The 19,372-nt window shown below is 42.0% G+C and overlaps 1 protein-coding gene across 2 annotated transcripts in view; it reads right to left on the bottom strand.

The window, feature by feature from the left end:
- CBFB (core-binding factor subunit beta) overlaps positions 1-19,372 on the bottom strand; it is a 41,690-nt gene that overhangs the window by 3,957 nt on the left and 18,361 nt on the right. Inside the window, exons 4-5 of one of the 2 annotated variants that reach the window (XM_072346855.1) lie at positions 15,265-15,381; positions 10,484-10,610 (exon numbers count right to left, since the gene is read on the bottom strand). In XM_072346855.1, the coding sequence (XP_072202956.1) occupies positions 10,484-10,610; positions 15,265-15,381 (244 nt within the window). The remainder of the gene's footprint in view (positions 1-10,483; positions 10,611-15,264; positions 15,382-19,372) is intronic. The other variant, XM_072346854.1, reaches the window with a different exon arrangement.

The following is a 19,372-nucleotide window of genomic DNA, read 5'->3' as shown; positions in this document are numbered from 1 at the left end:
CTCACAGCACGCTGCTTGTTCCTCCCCTGCTCGGCTGCGGGTGGCTGCCAGCCCCAAGCCTTTCAGCCACTGCCAACACCACGCTCTCTAATGCATGCAGATCTTTCCCTGCTCACTTCTCTCTCTCTCTCCTCTGGCTGACTTTGTGCTGCCAGCACAACTGGCCAGCTTCAGCCATAAGGGAAAGGAGAAGCCCTGCTTTCTTCTTCCATTGAAATACTGAAGCAACATTTTCCTTTGCTGCGCAATAATCCCATTCTGATGCACAAAGTTCATTGAATACATTCCCGTACTCATCAGCACATTTCCAGAAGAGATATTCCCTCCTGACCTTTTTGGTGGTCACACTGCCATTACTGCTTTGGAAGCACGGCTGTCATTTGGAATACCACAGATGGCACCTACTGCACTGACATATCCAGGATGGAAACTGGACTGATGCAGGATTTTAGCTATTCAGGGGTCAGATCATCCTCTCACTCTGTTCTATTGATGCTTCCCTCAGTCAGTATGACCAGCAACATGGTGCTCATACATGCAGAGCAGCCCCAAAAGCAGCAGCCAGCATCACTGCTGGTGCACAAACACAGACTTCTCAGTTATGCGAGTGATCACATTAAAATGAGCAGCTGTCATCACATACAGTGCAGGAGGTTCTAAATCCTGACAGCACGTTCCTTCCAGCAACCAAAGGACACTGCAATTGTTTTCTTTGTACAGGTGCATACAGGTGCAGAATTGCAGAAGACTGCATTTAATTGAGATTTTCACATTCGTAAACCCAAATCATTCAGTTTTGCCTATCAGCATAACCATGGGAAAGTTAATGATGAAGAACCCCACACGTCCATTTCTTTTTCAAGAGAAAGCTCAACTGTGATGATGTAAAGACTTTCCTGAACACATAGTGGCTGTTCTGCGTTTCCAAACAGACACTTCTGCACTGAGAGCTGCACTAAAACTAACAAAGGAACAGCAGTTCCACTTTGCATATCCTTCTCCCATTGACCAGACTGTACCGAGATTTCTTCCGGTTCTAACTGCTCCCCATGTCTTGTAGGAAGAAACAAAGTCAGGTGCTCGTTAATAAGGAACTGCCAAAATCCCAGTGGTACCCACCTAGTTCGTTACCGGTTTTGTACTCACACACTTTTCACACTTAGTGGAGAAAAAGCCATTGAGTTCATTCCTGCTGTTTTGCTGCTTTAAAAGCAACAGAGCTGCTGTTTCAGAAAAGAAACCAAATGCACAGTAATTTCATTGTCAAATTGCAGCACAGACTCCAAGGTAAGGGCATATGGTTACATTTATGCTCTGCCGAAAGTGGCCTTTTCTTTCAGAACATATGAAAGAATTCACATGATTCATGAGATCACTGCTACTTGTAGGGCTTGCAGAAGCCACTACTGAACGGCTGCCAGACCTGCCCTTTGAGTGATATGCAGGAGGCATGACAAATCACCCTCAAACGTACTGAAAGCACTCGCTGCAGCATTTCATAGGAAGCATATGTGGATAAAGGTGTAGTCTGCATTTCAGTAAGTGGGGTTTACTTCTCTGTGCTGCAATGACAGCTGTCTCCCACCCAGGAGCCCTCATTTACTCGTGTGGCACAAACGTGCAGGAGCACAAACATGGAACACACTCGTTCTGCCAGTCACTGTTCCATCCAAGTGCAGGGGCACAGAACGCAGCCACTACGGCAGCACTCAGTATGCATCTGAAAATTAAAACCATCGGTGAAGAACAGGAGAAATCCCCCTGCGTGCAGACAGTGAGGACACAGCAGAGCATCAGGAATCGGGTGGTATTTCTGACCACTGACAAAGGGTAAAAAACAGCTTTCACAGGAATGCCACAAGAGTTCTTAACGCTCGTTTGTGGCAGGAACATGACCACCAGTGTGCGAGTCATCTGGTGGTTCTGCTCAGTTTGTCACAGGAAGGCAGAGGTTCCTCCTAGAGATGTAAAAATGGGCCCTTCCAGAACTCTCAGCACAGCTAATGAGTCCCCTGAATTGCAGTTTTTGCTGTAACTTTTGAAATATATGCCTTATGAAGCCATGCAGAAGCACCTCTATGAAGAATGAGCTCACGTTCCAAAAGACTAAGGGGACCTGCTTCAATTAAAAGAGATGCATCTATCTTTGCCATTAGAAGCAAAGTGCCCTACCATGAGTCATGCACAGTGAGTCACGAAAAAACAGGAGTTATCCATCTTACCTCGGTGTATTTCATTTTTCAGTCAAATGCTGATTTTAAGTTGGAAGGAGGATTACTTTTAATGTTATTCAGCTGTCACTTCATGAAATAGTCAACTGTAAATAGTACACACATCCCATCACAGTTGTGACCCTCCTGAAACTGAATGAATTTTAACCAACACTGGCAGCTTCTTTCCGAATACCCCAATACTGAATAGTTAATGTGATGGACCATCGGGAGTTTCAATACCCCAAAACACTCAGCTTTCAGCACATGAAACCATGCAAATCTTCTGTAATGCTTCTGCATATATTATAGGAATTATAACTGGCCACAAGCCATTTCAAGCCTCTAAAGCAGTAGACAGCTTGATGACCAACCAAAAGAATTGCAGGAATGCATTTGGAAAAAACACTAACCAAATAAGAAACAAAAAAAATATTGCAAAACCTCCTGTAACATTCTAGTCTAGATATATTCACACTGAATTCATGGGCTGATGAAACGGGGGAATAACAGACAAGATAGAAGCTACTGACAATCAATTTGACTTGATAAACCAAGGCAAATATCCATGGCAAGGAGTATCCACACCAATGCTCTAACACTAATGCTCTCTTCAACTGTGTATGTACGAAATCTTCCAAAGCTCACGTATAAAGTGATCAGTATGGGCTGAAAGTCATTCTGAGAATGCGATGCAGTAGTATTTTTTTTCTTCTCAGTAAGTGAGATAGCTTGAAGTCATCATCATCTTAGAATGGTGACTCTTTTGGACAGCAATTGTGCTGGAGCATTCACTGCTGTCACTGGGGCACACTTGGGTAAAACAGATGTCAGCATCGTGGCAGTTCAGGAGGAAGACAAGCAGCTCCATCAGCTGCCAGCACGCTGCCCAGCATCCCCCTCCAACCATCTGACCCAGCCCCATGCTACGTTGGTCACATTTTCAACACTGTCAATAAAACTCTTCAACCTGTGTTTGAGTGTCTGTAACCACACTCTATTCATGAAAACAATGGAAAAATGCAACTAAACACTCCTGCCGTTCTTATTAGCACCAACTCTTATTAGTTTCCAGATGTAACACCCCTCACCATTCTGTCGGCCTGAAACCACACAGCAAACCCTGTGCAGCTCCTCAGACATGACTTGTCAAAAGTGCGTGTGTTGGGTGGGAGTCACTTTCAAGAGCAATCTGTACACTGAGATTCCTCTCTGCATTGGGGATCCCAACTCCGAAGCTTCTCAGACAGAGCTCTAGGACATACTTAAGACCACCACCAACCTCTACCACAAGTTCAGTAAGAGAAGATAATGCAGTCCCATTACGTGACAACAGTTCTAAGAAAGCAGAAATGGAAAAGTTGCAGGTAAATTTAGAAAGGATGGACAGGGTTGCCATGAGAATGGGCCTCACTTTCTATGAATTGCTTAAAATAAGCAGTCAAAAATCAAGGACCTCTGATTTCATGCTAGGCAGTGAAATCACCAGCAGAATTATATGCATGGCACGTGGACTTGGGACACTGGTGGAGAGTAGGGAGGAAAAGGAAGACAGCTTGAAGAAGGGCTGCCACAAAGAGTGGCCAAAATAAACTCTTTCCACAGACAACTCCACTGCATTCCTTAATTGCCTTCTGGCAGATCCATGCTGCTGAAGCAGACCAGAGCAGATGCATTATGTGCCTTGGCATCTATCATCTATAATTTACTAAATAAGTGAAAGATCAAGCTATGTTATGAAAAACTAAACAGTGAACATTTGGATTCTCTTAGAAGGACTGTCAACCTTCTGAAAAGGATTAAAAAAAACTGAGAATACATTGCAGATACTTTTCTAAAAAGCATACAACCACAGGGGAAAAAAAGAAGAAAAAAAAACAACACCCAAACAACCAAGTGAAAGCAAAGACAGCAATACTTAGAAAAATGACCCATTACAATCAAGCAAGAAACAGAAAGCTCTCCTCTGCGCTGCTGCTTAATAGCAGCTCCTCCCACTGTGCCGACACCTCTTTACATCAAGCTGGGATGAGAAAGACCTTTCTTAACTACACCAAACACCATTTTTATTAATCAAACAGAAGAAAACACTTTCAGATTTGGTAGGAGATCTGAAAACACTTTCAGATTTGGTAGGAGATCTGGATGGTTGGCTGAAGTCCTTAAAGAACGATTTGCAAGCCCTATACTCAATTATTATTATTTTCAATTGCATTAATTTTCACCGCTTTTTCAGCTCACTGAAAGTCAAAACACAGTTTTCTTGACAAAGCCTCCAGATTAGAACCATTTACCACCCACCTCAGGCAGGATTCCATTCCAAGCTGCAAAACCACACCAACCGTGCACGATTCGGTTACCAATTCCTGATGCACCCTCCTGCCTGAGATCACTGCAACTGTTTTCTTTTTAATCTTTGCTTAAAAGTTATCACAAAGCCAGAGGTTTCAGTACACAACAATGGTAACCAGACTAAAATTACAAGCTGATAAAGGAAAAAAGCTCGTGAACAGATGAAGCTTGTAAGAGCTAAGTAGAGACCAGATAAATTTAACTTCCATAGGAAAGCTTGAAAAAGGCTTGGACACTTCCTTTTAGGCAGCATTGTTTGAAGGCTGGTACAGAGGTTATAAATTTATAATTAATATTGACTGCCTCTAGACCGTATCCCTCTGTTGCTCAGCCCCTTTCTAACCTTCATTGACTGAAATAAGATGCTTATATTACAGTATTCCCTGATTTGCAAGATCGACCTCCTCTGTACTATATCCAGCATTGATTCCATACGGCACAAACAGTTTTGTAAAAAGTGCTTTGGAATGCATATGTCAGAAAAAACAATCTGCTGGTCAGAAGCTGTGACACAACGTGGCCATTCCACCCCCAGCCCATGGGTACGGTGCTCACAGCACACAGCCCCCCTGGGCAGCACACGTCTGCACACCAGCCTTAATATTTTCCACTCAATTATGCAATATGCATCCGGAACATACATACATATCATATATCTCCGCACACCCTTAGACTGCACTACCTACTGCGTACAGAGAAGTAACAGTTCGGATTTCTTCCATGCACAAAAAACTAATGTTTAGAGTATTTTCATCTCATTTTGTATCATTTTGGACAGTACTTACAATGGGCAGTAAATAAGCTCATTCCAGATGAATTTTTCGGGGGGGGGGGGGGAGGGAACAGGACCTCAAGTCAGAATTTGCCAAGAAACAAATAGAAAAAGAAACCGACGAGCATGTTATATTTTTCCTGAAGCAAATTATGCTTGACCAAAATACCTACTGCTAAGGCATTTGTTTGCACTGATAGTCTCAAATTTCCTTTTACTTAAGAAGGGAAAATAATTTCATGGCTTAGAACCCTGGAAGAAAACCAGCCCTCCTACCTCACTTTGTTTCAGTTGTGAACTGTTTGCACTTCTTTAATAAAATATTGTGTTTTATTTACAAAGCTCACAACTTGAGCACAATTCAATGAACACCTTTCGTTTCAACTCCTGATCCCCATCACACAGCGGTCAACGTGCACAGATCCATCACAGGGCTGAATATTTAGAGTTTTGTGAGAGTTTTTATTTCATTTGAAATTTTAGGTGATTTCTATCAACAGGGATTTCCACTGAAAGAAAGAACAAAAACCATCAAAGCAATTGCTTTCCTCAGCAAAACATGAGAAATTTCTGCAGTTTCCTAAAATGGTTCTGCTTTGCCATTAGTGTAATTTATATTTAGCACAAGACCACAAACAGACACACTGCCGGGCTGCTGTGTGCACGGAAGAGCAGAGCACCCTGCCTCTCTCCTTGCAGTGTCGCTAAAATGAAAAGCATGGCAGTAACGTGCAAAACACAGAATAGAGAAACAGTACATTTCCAAAATGCCTGTTGAGCAAATTGTGTTGGAAAAATGAGAACGGATCCAACCCAGCTCCAAATAAAGCAATCCACAGAACACAATCAGCCGAGCACAAGAGTAATAGTAGAACAATCTGCACTCAGATAACTTTGCTTCCATTTTAAAGCCATGGTTCGTCCATGCAAAACAAACCTTCACAAGAAGCATCGGCAAATGTAACAGAAACATCCCCCTCTCGTTACTTTGCTGAGAATCCACCACTTCCTACTCTCTGCTCCGGTGCGCAGCCCCCACCCCACTGCCCTCCTGGGCTGAGCATGGTTCTGAGCTGCTGCTGCTTCTGATCTCACCAGCTGGGGGTTGCTGAAACCTTCCCTAAGTCATTCTGGACAGCATAGCAAAGTTTGTGCCGTGTTACTACGGTCAGAATGCAGAATAAAAAGCCAAGTTTTTACTGGAAGTTTCAGGCATTTCTAGGCAGCCGCCTCATAGTAATTTCCACAGAACACCTCTTATCGTGACCCCTACTCTGGTTATTCATGCTGAAACCACACCGACAGAAGAACATGCATCAGCTCTCTCAGCCAACAAAAAGGGATAAAGAGATGTGCCTGCCTCACTGCCATTCAACTAGGAAAAACCTAAAAACTTGAAGCAAATTGTTTGAATTCATTCTCACTCAACAGCACAACGCCTCACTCACGTTGGGACGAATGCTGTAACTGGACCAAAACAGCCACTTTTGGAAAAATTGAGCATGACCTACCAGCCACAACCATTCCTTTCCTCACTAAAACATGGATCTGTTGTGCTACTGAAGCCCTCAGTAGGAAGCATACTACATGACAAAAGGAGGGCAAACAAACTTCACAGCACGCTGAGGGGTGAGTTTGGTTTGTTTTTTTTGTGTGTTTACGAATAAGAGAGGAAACAAAATCAGAAAAGTAATTATTCCTAAGTTGTTACTCACTTGCTATTTTTCCTCTTTTCAAAGTCTTACCGTCCCAACTTGGAACGATTTACTACCCCCACTCGAATGATTCAAGAAGCTTCGCTGGGATCGCTCCTAGGTAAGAATATACAACTTTGTTTTAAAACTCTACAGTGAGCCTTACGAATAGGGATTTTTTTTTCCCTACAGAAAGCTTTATAAATAAGGAATTGAATCTGATCACTTTCAGATGCCGCCAGGCTTTGGACGGATGAATGTTTCCAAAGAGTTGGCACGTCTGTTTAGGATAGGAGTGGATAGGAGTGGGTGGAATACTGCAGGATTCTCCTTCCCTCCCCCATCGAAGCAGAATCTGGTCTCTATTAAGCTGAAATGCCTTTAATTCTACAGTAGGAAATCTGCTTTTTGCAGACAGTGTCGCAATTCCTAAAGTAATCCTTAATGCTGATGAGATCCTGTTCCAAGTCTGGTACTTTCAAGTTGCACTGTCCATGCCACGCTTAGCAAGAAAGAAAAATCTGAAGTTTTATTAAGAGCAAAACATGTAATGCTACAAACTCTATGCTGTAGGGAGCATATCAAATCGAAATTCACTCAGCATGCTTAGAATCCACCACTTCTAACTGCCCTATAAAAACCCTCCAGTGCCATCTCTGCGCTGCAACCAAAGACACAATTGGACCTATTGAAACCGTGCGCAGTATTTTGTAACTGTCAAGCTGCGTTTCCAAGTCAATCAACACTGCGAGCCTAGGAAAATTCAGGAAAATACAACAAACACAAACGCAGTTACCCCTTCCTTTCTATTCAGACTTCTATGATGATCACAAGCTCTTCATTTAAGTGCTTCCTAATTAAGGTTCATTTGATTCTGCCTGAATGTTGCATTACAATACAACTGCCGTGAAAGTCAGGCAAACAATGCCTGACTTGGAAATGTGACTCCTCCAGAGGAATGCATTGTAAGTTTATACCCTAACCCCCAGATTCTGATTTTCGTGCAGTCTTGAAGTCCAGAGTGCTTATACACATTAAAACATGAACAGCAATATAAAACAAATAAATAAAGGAAGCACACATAACAAAATGTGTTGCAATTACTGAAAAGACATCTGTATTTGGCATCACAAATTAACTTTGAATCTGGAACTTTTTTATTCTACTTAAACACACTTCCAGATATCCATTTGTCCTTTTCTTCCTTTCTGTAGGTGATCTATGCCACTGCTTCAGAGATGAGACAATGGCTGTTTTTATTTTAAGAAAAAAAATGGGTACTGGCAGCTAATAACGACATCATTTAATAACAATTGCTTGCTGTCCTATTAAGGAGAGAGACAATTTTCAGAAGTTATTGGATCCAGCTCCTGCAGCTGGCTAAGGATGTTTGTTTCTTACTGTCACAAGCTTTGACATCCCTTATGAAGACCCAGATGCTTGATATTACCTCAATCTCAAAGTTAGTTGAAAGTTTCTGTGCATCTCAGCTGCACATAAGGGGTTTGTACACTTGAAGAATCAACCCCACAGAACTGAAAAAACAGAAAAAAAACAACCCCAAACTTTAAGCATTTTGTTAGCATAGTAGCAGGAATGGATAAGAAGGGGACAGTAAAGCTTGATGTAAATTAAGGTAAAAGATGTAAGGCTGGCATTTGAGTTCCTACAATACAGTTAAAATTAAGGCAAGCTGACTCTGGTCTCTACGATCAGTTTTAAGATTCTACCTTCTTTTTGAAGTCACAGTTTCTGGCGATGATGCAACAGAAACAAAAATGATCCAGGTTGTCCAGCTATTCCAAGGATTCAGGGGCACACAGGCTTCAAAGGCAAGGATGTTATCTTTGCACAGCTGACATCTGACCTGGTCACATCAGTGTCAGCAAGAACAACTCCAGCAATCTCTTCCAAGTTGATAGGCATTATTCTCTGAGTCTCTCTCCCCTTCTCACTGTCATGCTCAGTGTCTTCTGTTGTCATTTGGAAGAAAAGGGTCTGTTTAACCACCTCAACTATCAGTGAAGAAGCCAGAAGACAAGCAGCTTAGCAATAATGAAGTTTTCTAAAAACATGAGGAGTAGCAGATTGGTCATGTTTGCTCACATCAAAAAAGGGGTGGCTGCAGGCAGGGAGGCAGCTTTCCCCTTCTACTCTGCGCTTGTGAGGCCCCACCTGCTGTACTGCACCGAAGCCTGGAACCCTCAGAACAAGAAGGCATGGAGTTGTTGAAGTGGGTCCAGAGGAGAACATGAAGATGATCAAGGGGCTGGAGAACCTTCCCTATGAAGATAGGTTGAGGCAGCTGGGCCTTCCAGTACTTGGGAAGGGAACTTATAAATAGGAGGGAGACCAACTTTTTACGCTGTCTTATAGCAACAGGACAAGTGGAAACAGTTTTAAATTAAAAGAGGAGAGATTTAGATCAGATGTTATGAGGAAATTCTTTATGCAAGGGGTGGTGACAGCCTCACCCAGACTGCTTAGCAAAGCCGAGGATGATCCATCTCTAGAGGTGCCCACTGCCAGGCTGGATGGGCACTCCAGTAGCCTGGGCTGATGGATGGCAACTAGACTACAACATCGTGTTAACTACACGATCTTCAGTGTGCCTTCCAACCCAAGCCATCTTAGCATTCAGGTCAGACCGTACTGATTAAACAGGGAGTAAGAAATAAAGTTAGTAAGGGAGACAAATTCAAACTCCTTCAGTTTCATCCCTTGTCTCTGGTTAACCTACAGTCTGTCTTAACTTGCCAGCTTTCCTTATGTATCACTCATCCTCTTACAGCTCCTGTCTTTCTAACATCTTAGAGCAGCTGGTTTCCATTCCCTTTTCTGGCTTCTCTTTTCTTAATCCCAGTAATTTCTGCTCTAATAAAAAAAAGATTTAAGACTGTGGGGCCCTAAAGAAGCAAAGCACAGGGTAGTGAGAACCATAGCAGTGAAATGGAGGAGGGGAGTAAGAATCCTGATCATTAAGAACCAGTGAAAGGAAAAGAAAGCATGACCTGTAAAAGAAAGCAGACTGTAGCATGTGATTAAGGTCAGTGGTAATGTTTCCCTTAACGTGAAATAACCGGCTACAAAATAGTCTGCCAGCATTTCCCTAAGCTGCCTCTGCATTCATTGGAGATGAACAGAGCAAAAGATGCCCCCACATCTGCCAGAGATGTGGCAGCTCTGCAAACAAGTACAGCCTTGCAGCTCAAGTACCCACAAAACAAGGTCATCTACAGAGAGGAGTAAAAGGCTAGAAATCAGAATTCCTGACAAGACTTCAAACATTTGGAACTGTTTGGTTTTGTGTTGTTTTGTGTTTGTTTTTTTTTAAGAAGAGTTAGAAGCAACACATTTTGTAATTTACACGTGACAAAACTGGACAACAAATAAAATCCACAACATTATACACAGAAATTAATAAAAACAATCTTAAGTTTTGGGAAAGTACTAACCAGTTACTGACAGCAGCTGTGAAACCCTCACCTCCATTTCCTCCCGATGAGACCTGTCTCTGTCTTCGAATTCGCGGGTTCTTCTTCGAGCTTCTTCAAAGGCTTGTTGTGCCAATGCATCCTCCTGCTACCAAACCACACGACACAAAGCGACACAAAAGGTTATCCTCATTTCCATCAGATGAACATTTTCTTTTGAATATTAGGGATCGCTTGACAGCAAAGATAAGCACGTCTTACAGAACCAGTTAGATCACAGATCGGTTCTAGAAACTGCTAATTGTAAGGTAAGGAATTACTACCTACCTTCATCACTGCAGCAGAGGTAGCCAAAGCTACAGTGCAACTACAGGCATTACTTAAATACATTTTCAAAGGAGAATGGCTTGTCAGAAGTTATTTTAAATGCAGTGAAATTTTCTGAAAGCTAGGAATTCTCAGAAGTTAAATGAAAGCAGCAATGTATTTTATTTCCCCACAAAAGTCGTTCTGAAGACAATACTCACAGATATACTGAGAGAGTCCATTAGCATCACACATTATACAACAGCAATTTAATTACTTTCCATTTAGAAATTTACATCCAAGTTACAGACCAATTAAATCCTCAGTTTCATCAAAAGCTGCTGAAGGTGCCCCAATATGAACATTATTTACAAGCCTTACATATTTAAGTAATCTAAATTGAGCTGAAAAACATGAAGCAGAAACTATTCCACTGCTTTTAATTATACATGTGCATGCAACCTAGAGGAAACCTTTAGTTTTTCATCAACCCCGTTTCTTCTTTTTTTAGGGCAGATTATGCACTAAAATACCTTTAATAAACTAACACTCAATATCAAGAAGACAGTAAGAGATAAACAGCATTACTTCTCTCTCCTCCTAACTTTTCAGCTATAATTACTGCTAACTCTGCTCATCGTTCCCATGTACACTTGTTATTTTCAAGCCGACAGTTCACCTAAAAGTAAAAAAAAATCTAACCTTGACTGTTGGAGGACAAAAACATTGTGAGAAACCAACTAGATGTTAATACACGGAGGGGCCAAGTGCATAAATTTTTTAATTTCAGTTCAAACATCTTTAGTGTGAGAGAACGTTAAATTGCTTTTTTTGCCCAGGGCACCATCACACTCCCTTGAAGGCACTCTGTGAACTGATGTGAATGAGTGCCCCTCGTGGCCTAGCACAGTTAGAGACAAACAGCTGCCAGTCAATAACTGCACCCAGGTCCCCAGAAAGCTGCACTCAAAAGGCAATCTTTAAAGCTGCCTATAAGAGAAGCCTGACTTACTTTTAAAAGCAGAATTCAGCCCTTTATAGTTACCTTAATGTTCATGCAGCATGTAGCAACTGAGGTCTCATAGTAAAAGGTAATTTTGTTCTTAGTAACACAGAAGAGATAAAATGCAAGATAGGTTTGTCTCTCTGATGATCGCAGAGAAGCTGCCTTATTCCTGGTGTACAGCAGCTACATACGGTTACCCTCTTGCTTTTGGGGGAGCAGACCTAAACGAAAGCAGATTTTTCTGCACGAGATTTTTGCATTTTACCACCATTTGAAGTGGTCATGTAATAAAAAGCCAGCACAGCCTCAGTCAGGAGATCTTTTAAGCATGGTTGTAAACCAAAAAAAACCTAAGTTAGAATTTCAGAGAAGAATCAGTTTGTTGACATCCAGAATGAACACGTGGTGACAGCTGAAACACTGGCTTATTAATGTTGAATGAAAGGGAAAAAAAAAGAATCAGAACGCAACTTTAAGTAAAAAAAATATATATACATTAAAAGATCCTGCTTTGGCCTCAAAGATATACTGCAAGAGAAACTAAGTTTCTCTGAAACTCATACAACAGGAGTTTAACTACCCTTTTTCAAACGTCAGCCAAATTTGGTAATTACAGCCCTGCAAATTTGGAGGTAGGAAACCCAATCACCCATCCGCCCTAGTTTTATTCAGGAGCAACACATCTGACAGGAGTCCATTAATGAAAAGAATTAGCAAAACATGAATCATATCAATACAAGAATGGGGCAAAACAGCCCCTCAGCCAGGGAAACAAAACCCACAAAAGCATTGCTTACTCACACCCAAAAGTACCCACCACTACAGCCCAGCAGGGCAAGCCTTTATAAGAACAATTTCAACTACAGAAGCTACACAGCAAGAATGTTGTATTACAGAAGACACACAAAAGTACTGAAGACAAAAACAGTCTTTAAATGAGGCTCCAGACAAACAGCAAACTGAGGGATATTGCAGTGCTGGATGGAGAAGGTACCCAAGCACTGTGTTAGTCCAACAGAAGGATGAACAAAGCAGCTGGAAACAAGGCCCCCAGTAACAGAAGACAAGGCTGCTTAAGAGGAAGATATTCATTTGCTGTGAATTAAATAGAATGAACAGTAGCTTAAAAGTTACAACTTAAGTATTTTATTGTGCATGTGGCCTTCCTTCCTGAGACTTTTTTTTAACCTGCTGAAAAATGGAATTTCAAAACTGTGGCAACAAGAAGAAAACGTATCTGATCCCAGTACTAGTAAGAAGTGGTAAGAGACAGGAAAATGAAAGAGCACTACAGTGCTATGCAGCGAGCTTTCCCAAAACCAGCAGGGGTGGTGTGCAAGGGGACAGCAAATGCCACTAAGACTCATGTGAGAAAAGCAGAAGCACTGCAGGCACTGTGCTGCACAGCTGGAAGCACCTGAACCCACTGACGCCAGTATAATATGGGGATCAATGTCAGCAGCTAGTTCCATTGCCACCAGTAATATTAAAACATGTTTAAGAAAGGAAGCACATGACAGATAAAGGAAAAGAGAAACAAAACAATGCAAAAGATTTACAATACTAACAAACACAGACCAATATAACTGACATATCACCTTTCAAATTCTCATTAATTTTTTTTTGTCTAACTTGCACTTAACATAAACTTAACCGCTGATGCTCAGAAGCACAAATTGAAAATAGATTATGCACTTGGCATTGAGTTTAAATATATCTCTTTAAATACATAAGTGCATAGTATTTTCAGATCAGCACCCTGAACTTAAAACAGAAGAAAGCACTGACAACTGAGAGCATGCCTAAATTCCCTCTCAAAAAATAATGAACAACAAATCACATGCTTAGTGCACAAATATCCCCTGAAGACACCTGTGAAACATTATTCCACATTGTTAAGACAGCGTACGTATCAGAAAGCCAAAATAATCCCAGAGCATGCAAAAACACATCATGAAATTAGAAGAGAAGAATGGAACCCAAAGGTCACTTGACCCTTCCTGGTCTTTCAGGATCTATCTGGTTTTAGAGAAGAGTGACACTATCAGCTCCTGAGCACACAGCCCAGTCAGTTGCCTTAGCTCAGTCACACGACTTAGCACCACGTACCAAATATAACAGGCATGGACCAAGGCATTTTTTCTTGCACAGTCCTCAGGGGACTATATCTGACTGTAACATGCAAGTCAGTGGAGTTCTAATCCATGGCATTACAGAAGCTACTGGCTTTCTTAAAAAGAAAACCTTGGTGTAACAAAAGCCCAGCTGTCCCAAATGCTGACTCTCAGCCCTGGAAGAAGTGAGTGTGCAGCTAACAACACCATTCAAGGAAAATTTGGCTCCGTGGTTTTTCTTGCAGATAAACAAAAGGTGGAAGGACTGTTCTCAGATTAGGCTGCCATTGATTCTGGGCATCTTGAAGAAACAGTCACAGAGCTGTGACTATTTCAAAGACACTATTTTGATATGCAGTACTTGTATTTAAGGCAGAACACATTCACGAGAACATGATCTAATGTACAAACTGTTTTTTTTAAGTCTGAGGGAGACGAGTCTCCACAAAGCTTGCAATTACACATCTCCACACAGACTCATTTGAATACTTCCAGCTTTTGAATAGAGACAAATTAATCAATATGCCCTCCAGTTCTGCACATGTGCAACAGAGAAGTGCTATTTGCATTTCAGTAAAATTACGAGGTTCCTACTTGTTAAAGAGTGACCAATTGTGGCTATGACTAAAAGGGAAACCCCAAGGATGGCTGAGAAGGAGATGCAGAACGGAACAGACAAGGTCTATCTTAAGTCTGACTAAATTAGGGAACTCTACAGACGTACAAGTGAAGCTTATATAAGTAAAACACACTTAAAAATTGATTTCCTCCGAGTCTACTCTTGTTCTTGTGCACATCCAAAGATTCAGCTGCTAGAAAAAATTACTTCAGCATAGGCAGCAGATGGGAAGTAAGTTTCTCAAAAGAAGCTGCCCTACCTTAACAAAGTTGCCTACCACTGTTATGGAAAAAAAAGCCCCATTCCTGGTACTCTTCCCCCACCCTGTACCTCTCTTGCTTTTTCCCCTCTCCATCATGGAACAAAACAAAAAGGCTACTTTGACAAAAAAAAAAAAAAGAAAAAGAAAAAAGGTAATCAGCTAGAAAAGACTTGCCAGTTAAGTTGTTTCAAGCTACACTAATAGCTTCTCAAATACTTTCAGATTTATTACTTCGTAGCATAGTAACAGTCCTAAGAAGCATCACAAAGTTGTAATCTCCAGCTTACTCCCACTCCCAACGCTTTGCTCCGATTACACCAGTTTAGCTACAACCACCTATTTCTGAACTTCTGTACTGCCAGTTTTCTTTGCAATCTGTACACTAAGTGAAATCTGAAAGCATACAAATTAGGACATGCAATTGTTACCTGACTGCACGTTTTCCCCCGAGAGGAAGAACATCCAAGGCACAGTAGCTTAGGCAGGCTGTCTTACCTGTGCTCTCTCCTCATCAAATTCCAGGCAGCCCATACCATCCAGTCTCTGTAGATCTATCCAGCCTTTCCAGATTACACAGACACCATTGAGAATCATAGGTGCCTTCAAGTACACCTGAAATAAAAGCAAAACATTTGCTATAAATTTAAAAGCATTACATACATGCCTGTGCAATGAAAACCATCATGCAGAAAGCTTCTGTCTATATTCTTAGAACATCCAAGCCAACTGGTAACATGAAACTCCACTTAACAGCTTCTCCTTGCCTCCTTTCCAAGAACTCATTATAATCAAATGAACGCAGTAACTCCTGCCTGCAACACTGGATGGAATAAATTTGAGCTGTGTTCTCATTCTAAAAACTGGCATGCACCAGGATTTGGTCAGAATTTCATTACTGCTTTCAAACCAAACTAACTGCTTCTCTTGTCAGCTTACCTTCGTGCCACAAGGAGAGCGGCATGCTGCCAGACAGTAAAGATCCCTTGCAGCACATTTAAATGGTTGAATGAGTATGCTCTCCTCCTCCCAGAAACCACTGCATTTTACTGCACATCTGAGTTTTTTCAATCAGGACCAAGTACCAGTTTCAGCCCTCAACTTTGCAAGCCAAAATTCAGTGAAATCCATTATATGTGCACACCACGCTAAAAATAATAGTCTTCCCTTCTGTACACCAGCATTTGTGAAAGGCTTTTCAAATGCAGCTCTGGCTTCAATTTGCACAGTGCCCTGAACAGCAGCAAGAACAGCGCACAAGCAAAATGCCCTACTAGGTAACAGAAGATGATACAGCGATTTAAAATAGAAGCATTTCCCCTCCTAAAAACCAGAGATTATCTCCACACAGGAAATTTAAAAAGAAGCAAAGACAACACTAAACAAGTTTAACACCCTCCATTTAATAAGATCAGTCTTACAGAAAGAATGAAAAACAACCCAAAAGCAACTCACATAGCTAAATTATCCAAATCATGAAGGAAAAATAATAATAATAATATCAGCCTCTAGTGGTTATTTCAGCCTAATTGGCAAGTCTTACCACTCACGAAACAGAAGTTCGTCCATGCTGAATTGCCAGAGAGGCAAACCATGCTCACAGGGCAGCTCGCGTTCCAAATGTAAGGGCTGCCTACACATTCAAAATACAGTCTTCAGAAAGGGCCCAGCTAGGCAGGGGAAATTTCACACCGAGTCTCCTAATCACTCTACATTCATCCTCTGGCAAGCCCTCAGCAGCAAGCTGTAACTGATGTTCAGGGCTATGGGGCACTTCAAAGCATGCTGACTGCGCCTGCCTGCTCAGCTCCATGCTGGGCAGCTCAGATCACCGCGCAGAAAGGGAGGGCCAAGAGTTACAGGTTGTACAGAGGGAAGGTATATCTTCCTTGTGCAAAAGCTGTGCTAACAACAACAAAGCTATGCAGCTAACAACATGAACACTAGCGGAAGAAAGGCAAGAGAAAAACAACACAAATCCAACTGACAAACAAGTAATGTTACTTGCAAAAAAGAATCGAGATTTGCTCACTGAGCTTAGTTTTTGCAACTTGCGGTATCTCAGTACAAACCAACATACACTAGAAGTTTCAATTAATACAATGCACAGTAGCTCAATAATGATTAATCATTTCAGTCATACCAGATACAACATTACTCCCTTCCGGCAGTCTTCACTCATTTATCCCACAGGCAATAAATGATGTGCATACCATAAATTTAAGTGATACGTTTAATTGGTTCAGAAGTGGAAAACAGATGGTTAAAGAGGCCATTAGAATCAAGTATAATTCTCTTCCAAGAGGGTAGAACCATTCAAGAAGGAAAAAGTGCCCTAAATCTGACAAGGGATCTGAACAATTAGGGTAAAAAATTGTCACTGCAACCCCTACTATCAGTACAAGTCAACGGACAAAAGGATGGAGCACAGCCCTACTGAAAAGGACCTGCGGGTACTGGTGGGTGGCAGCTGGACATGAGGCAGCAGTGTGTCCTCACACCCAGAAAGTCAACTGTACCCTGGGCTGCATCCAAAGCAGAGCAGCCAGCAGGGGAGGGAGGGGATGTGCCCCTCTGCTCTGCACTGTGAGATCTGAGCTAGAGCACTGCGTCCAGATGGGGAGTGCTCAGTACAGAAAGACACAGACCTGATAGAGTGCATCCAAAGGAGGGCCACAAAAATGATCCAAGGGATGGAATATCTCCCTAAGGGGACATGCTGAGAGCTGGGGCTGTGCAGCACAGAAAAGGGAAGGCTGCAGGGAGACCTGAGAGCAGCCTGTCAGTATCTAAAGGGGCTAAAGACAGAAGGGGATGACTAAGGAAGAAGTTCTTTACAGTCAGGGCGGTGAGGCAGTGGCACAGGCTGCACAGGGAGCTGGTGGTGCCCCATCCCTGCAGACAGCCAAGGTCAGGGAACGGGGCTGTGAGCACTGATGGAGCTGTGGGTGTCCCTGCTCAGTGCAGGGAGGGCGAGCAGACGGCCTGCAAGGTCCCTTCCCACTCAAACAGTCCTGTGACAAAGACCAGTCCATCTGTACCCCAGTACTAGTTACCTTTCACAAAAACAAAGTAGTATTTGCTGATCTTCACTTAGGGTTTACCTTTCACTCCAGTTCTCCAACCCTTTGGCCCAACAAATAGCTAGGAAATCAAGAGTAATCCTGGACTTTCCATAGACTTATCTGTGTAGGAACCTTATGCCGGCACTGACTGCCACAGAATCCTAGAATTACCAAAGTAGGAAAAGACCTCCAAGATCATCTAGTCCAACCATCTTTCAGCAGCAGTTGTTCTGCACCCTGGTCCCTGCAGATGTCAGTGCACAACATGCCAGCTGTAGGTATCTCAGTGCACACAGTAGGAAGGTCAGATGCAGCTGCATAGGGCTTGGTACTTTAATACCAATGCCTTAAGTCAAGCCTGGAAGGCTGAGCAGTGCTGGAAATGCTATGAAAGTCATCAGAAGTCAAGGGGGACGTAAGGGAAACAAGTTTGCAGAGCTGATGTGATTGCCAATGCCTATTATCAGCTCCAGACACACGGACCAGCATCTGAGCTGATAAAGCAGCTCACAAAATACCAGAATGCAGCCTGACCCTGCATGATATGGCATCAGGTACTCTGCTCCTCAATCTGAGCCCTTCGACCACTGGTTTCAGTAGGCTTTCATTCCTACCAGCACCAAAACCCAGATAATAAACATTTTTCACTCTGAAAGGGTGAATTTCCTAACAAGCCATTTGAGTTTTGAAGTTACCATATAATCACTGAAATTCAGTATAATTCACACTGAAAGCCACATGTGCTTATGCAGGAACTTTTCTCTCATTAAAACACGTAATAAAGCAAACTGGCACTTTTTCCTTTATTGTAGAGAAAGGAATTTAGACTCCTTTTCCCCCTCTCCTCTTTCTGGGGAATGGAAACCACCTAAGACTGGAGCCAAAACCGTTTAACCACATATTTCCTTCTTCTCAGATAAAGCCATGCTGGTTCCCTTTCAATTTCCGAACTGAATATTAATATATTACTGCCGTTGTCTACGATCACACGATGGTAGCACACCCCAAAAGCCAGCACAAAGTTATCTGTTAAGAACTTTCAGAATTCTCTATTTTGAAAATTGCCTTAAGACAACCACAGTAAGACAGCAAAGGAAAAAGCCACCTGATTTCTATAAAGACCCTGATTTTTCCCTTAGTCCAACTGAGCTATAAAGCTTGGATTAAAACCAGATAAAAGGATGACTTTGTTAGAATAACTCTTTCAAGGTTTCATTGCTAACCCCAGATTAACTGCATTTATATAAATCTCATAAACCGTCCTCAACCCATCTGGTGCTTTCCCTAGCATCATTCAGAAGCCAGACTTGTAAGAAGCTGCCTACTAGATTTCGAGCCATAGGTAAACTGCCACATATTGAAATCTGCACTTTTTGCTAGTTTATGCCAGATGAGCTTTGTTTTTCTTATTCAGGTGGCTGTTATGCAAATCTTCATTTCACTTCAAACCAGATTTTCCACTTCCAACTCCCACTATAAATCACTGTAATGTTACAAAAATATATATTCTAACAAGAAAAGCAGACATGCTACTTTCATGA

Source organism: Excalfactoria chinensis, chromosome 11 (assembly GCF_039878825.1).
Source record: "Excalfactoria chinensis isolate bCotChi1 chromosome 11, bCotChi1.hap2, whole genome shotgun sequence".
Lineage (NCBI taxonomy): Eukaryota > Metazoa > Chordata > Aves > Galliformes > Phasianidae > Excalfactoria > Excalfactoria chinensis.
Note: the sequence above shows the minus strand (reverse complement) of the source record. Positions and strands in the feature narration are given on the sequence as shown.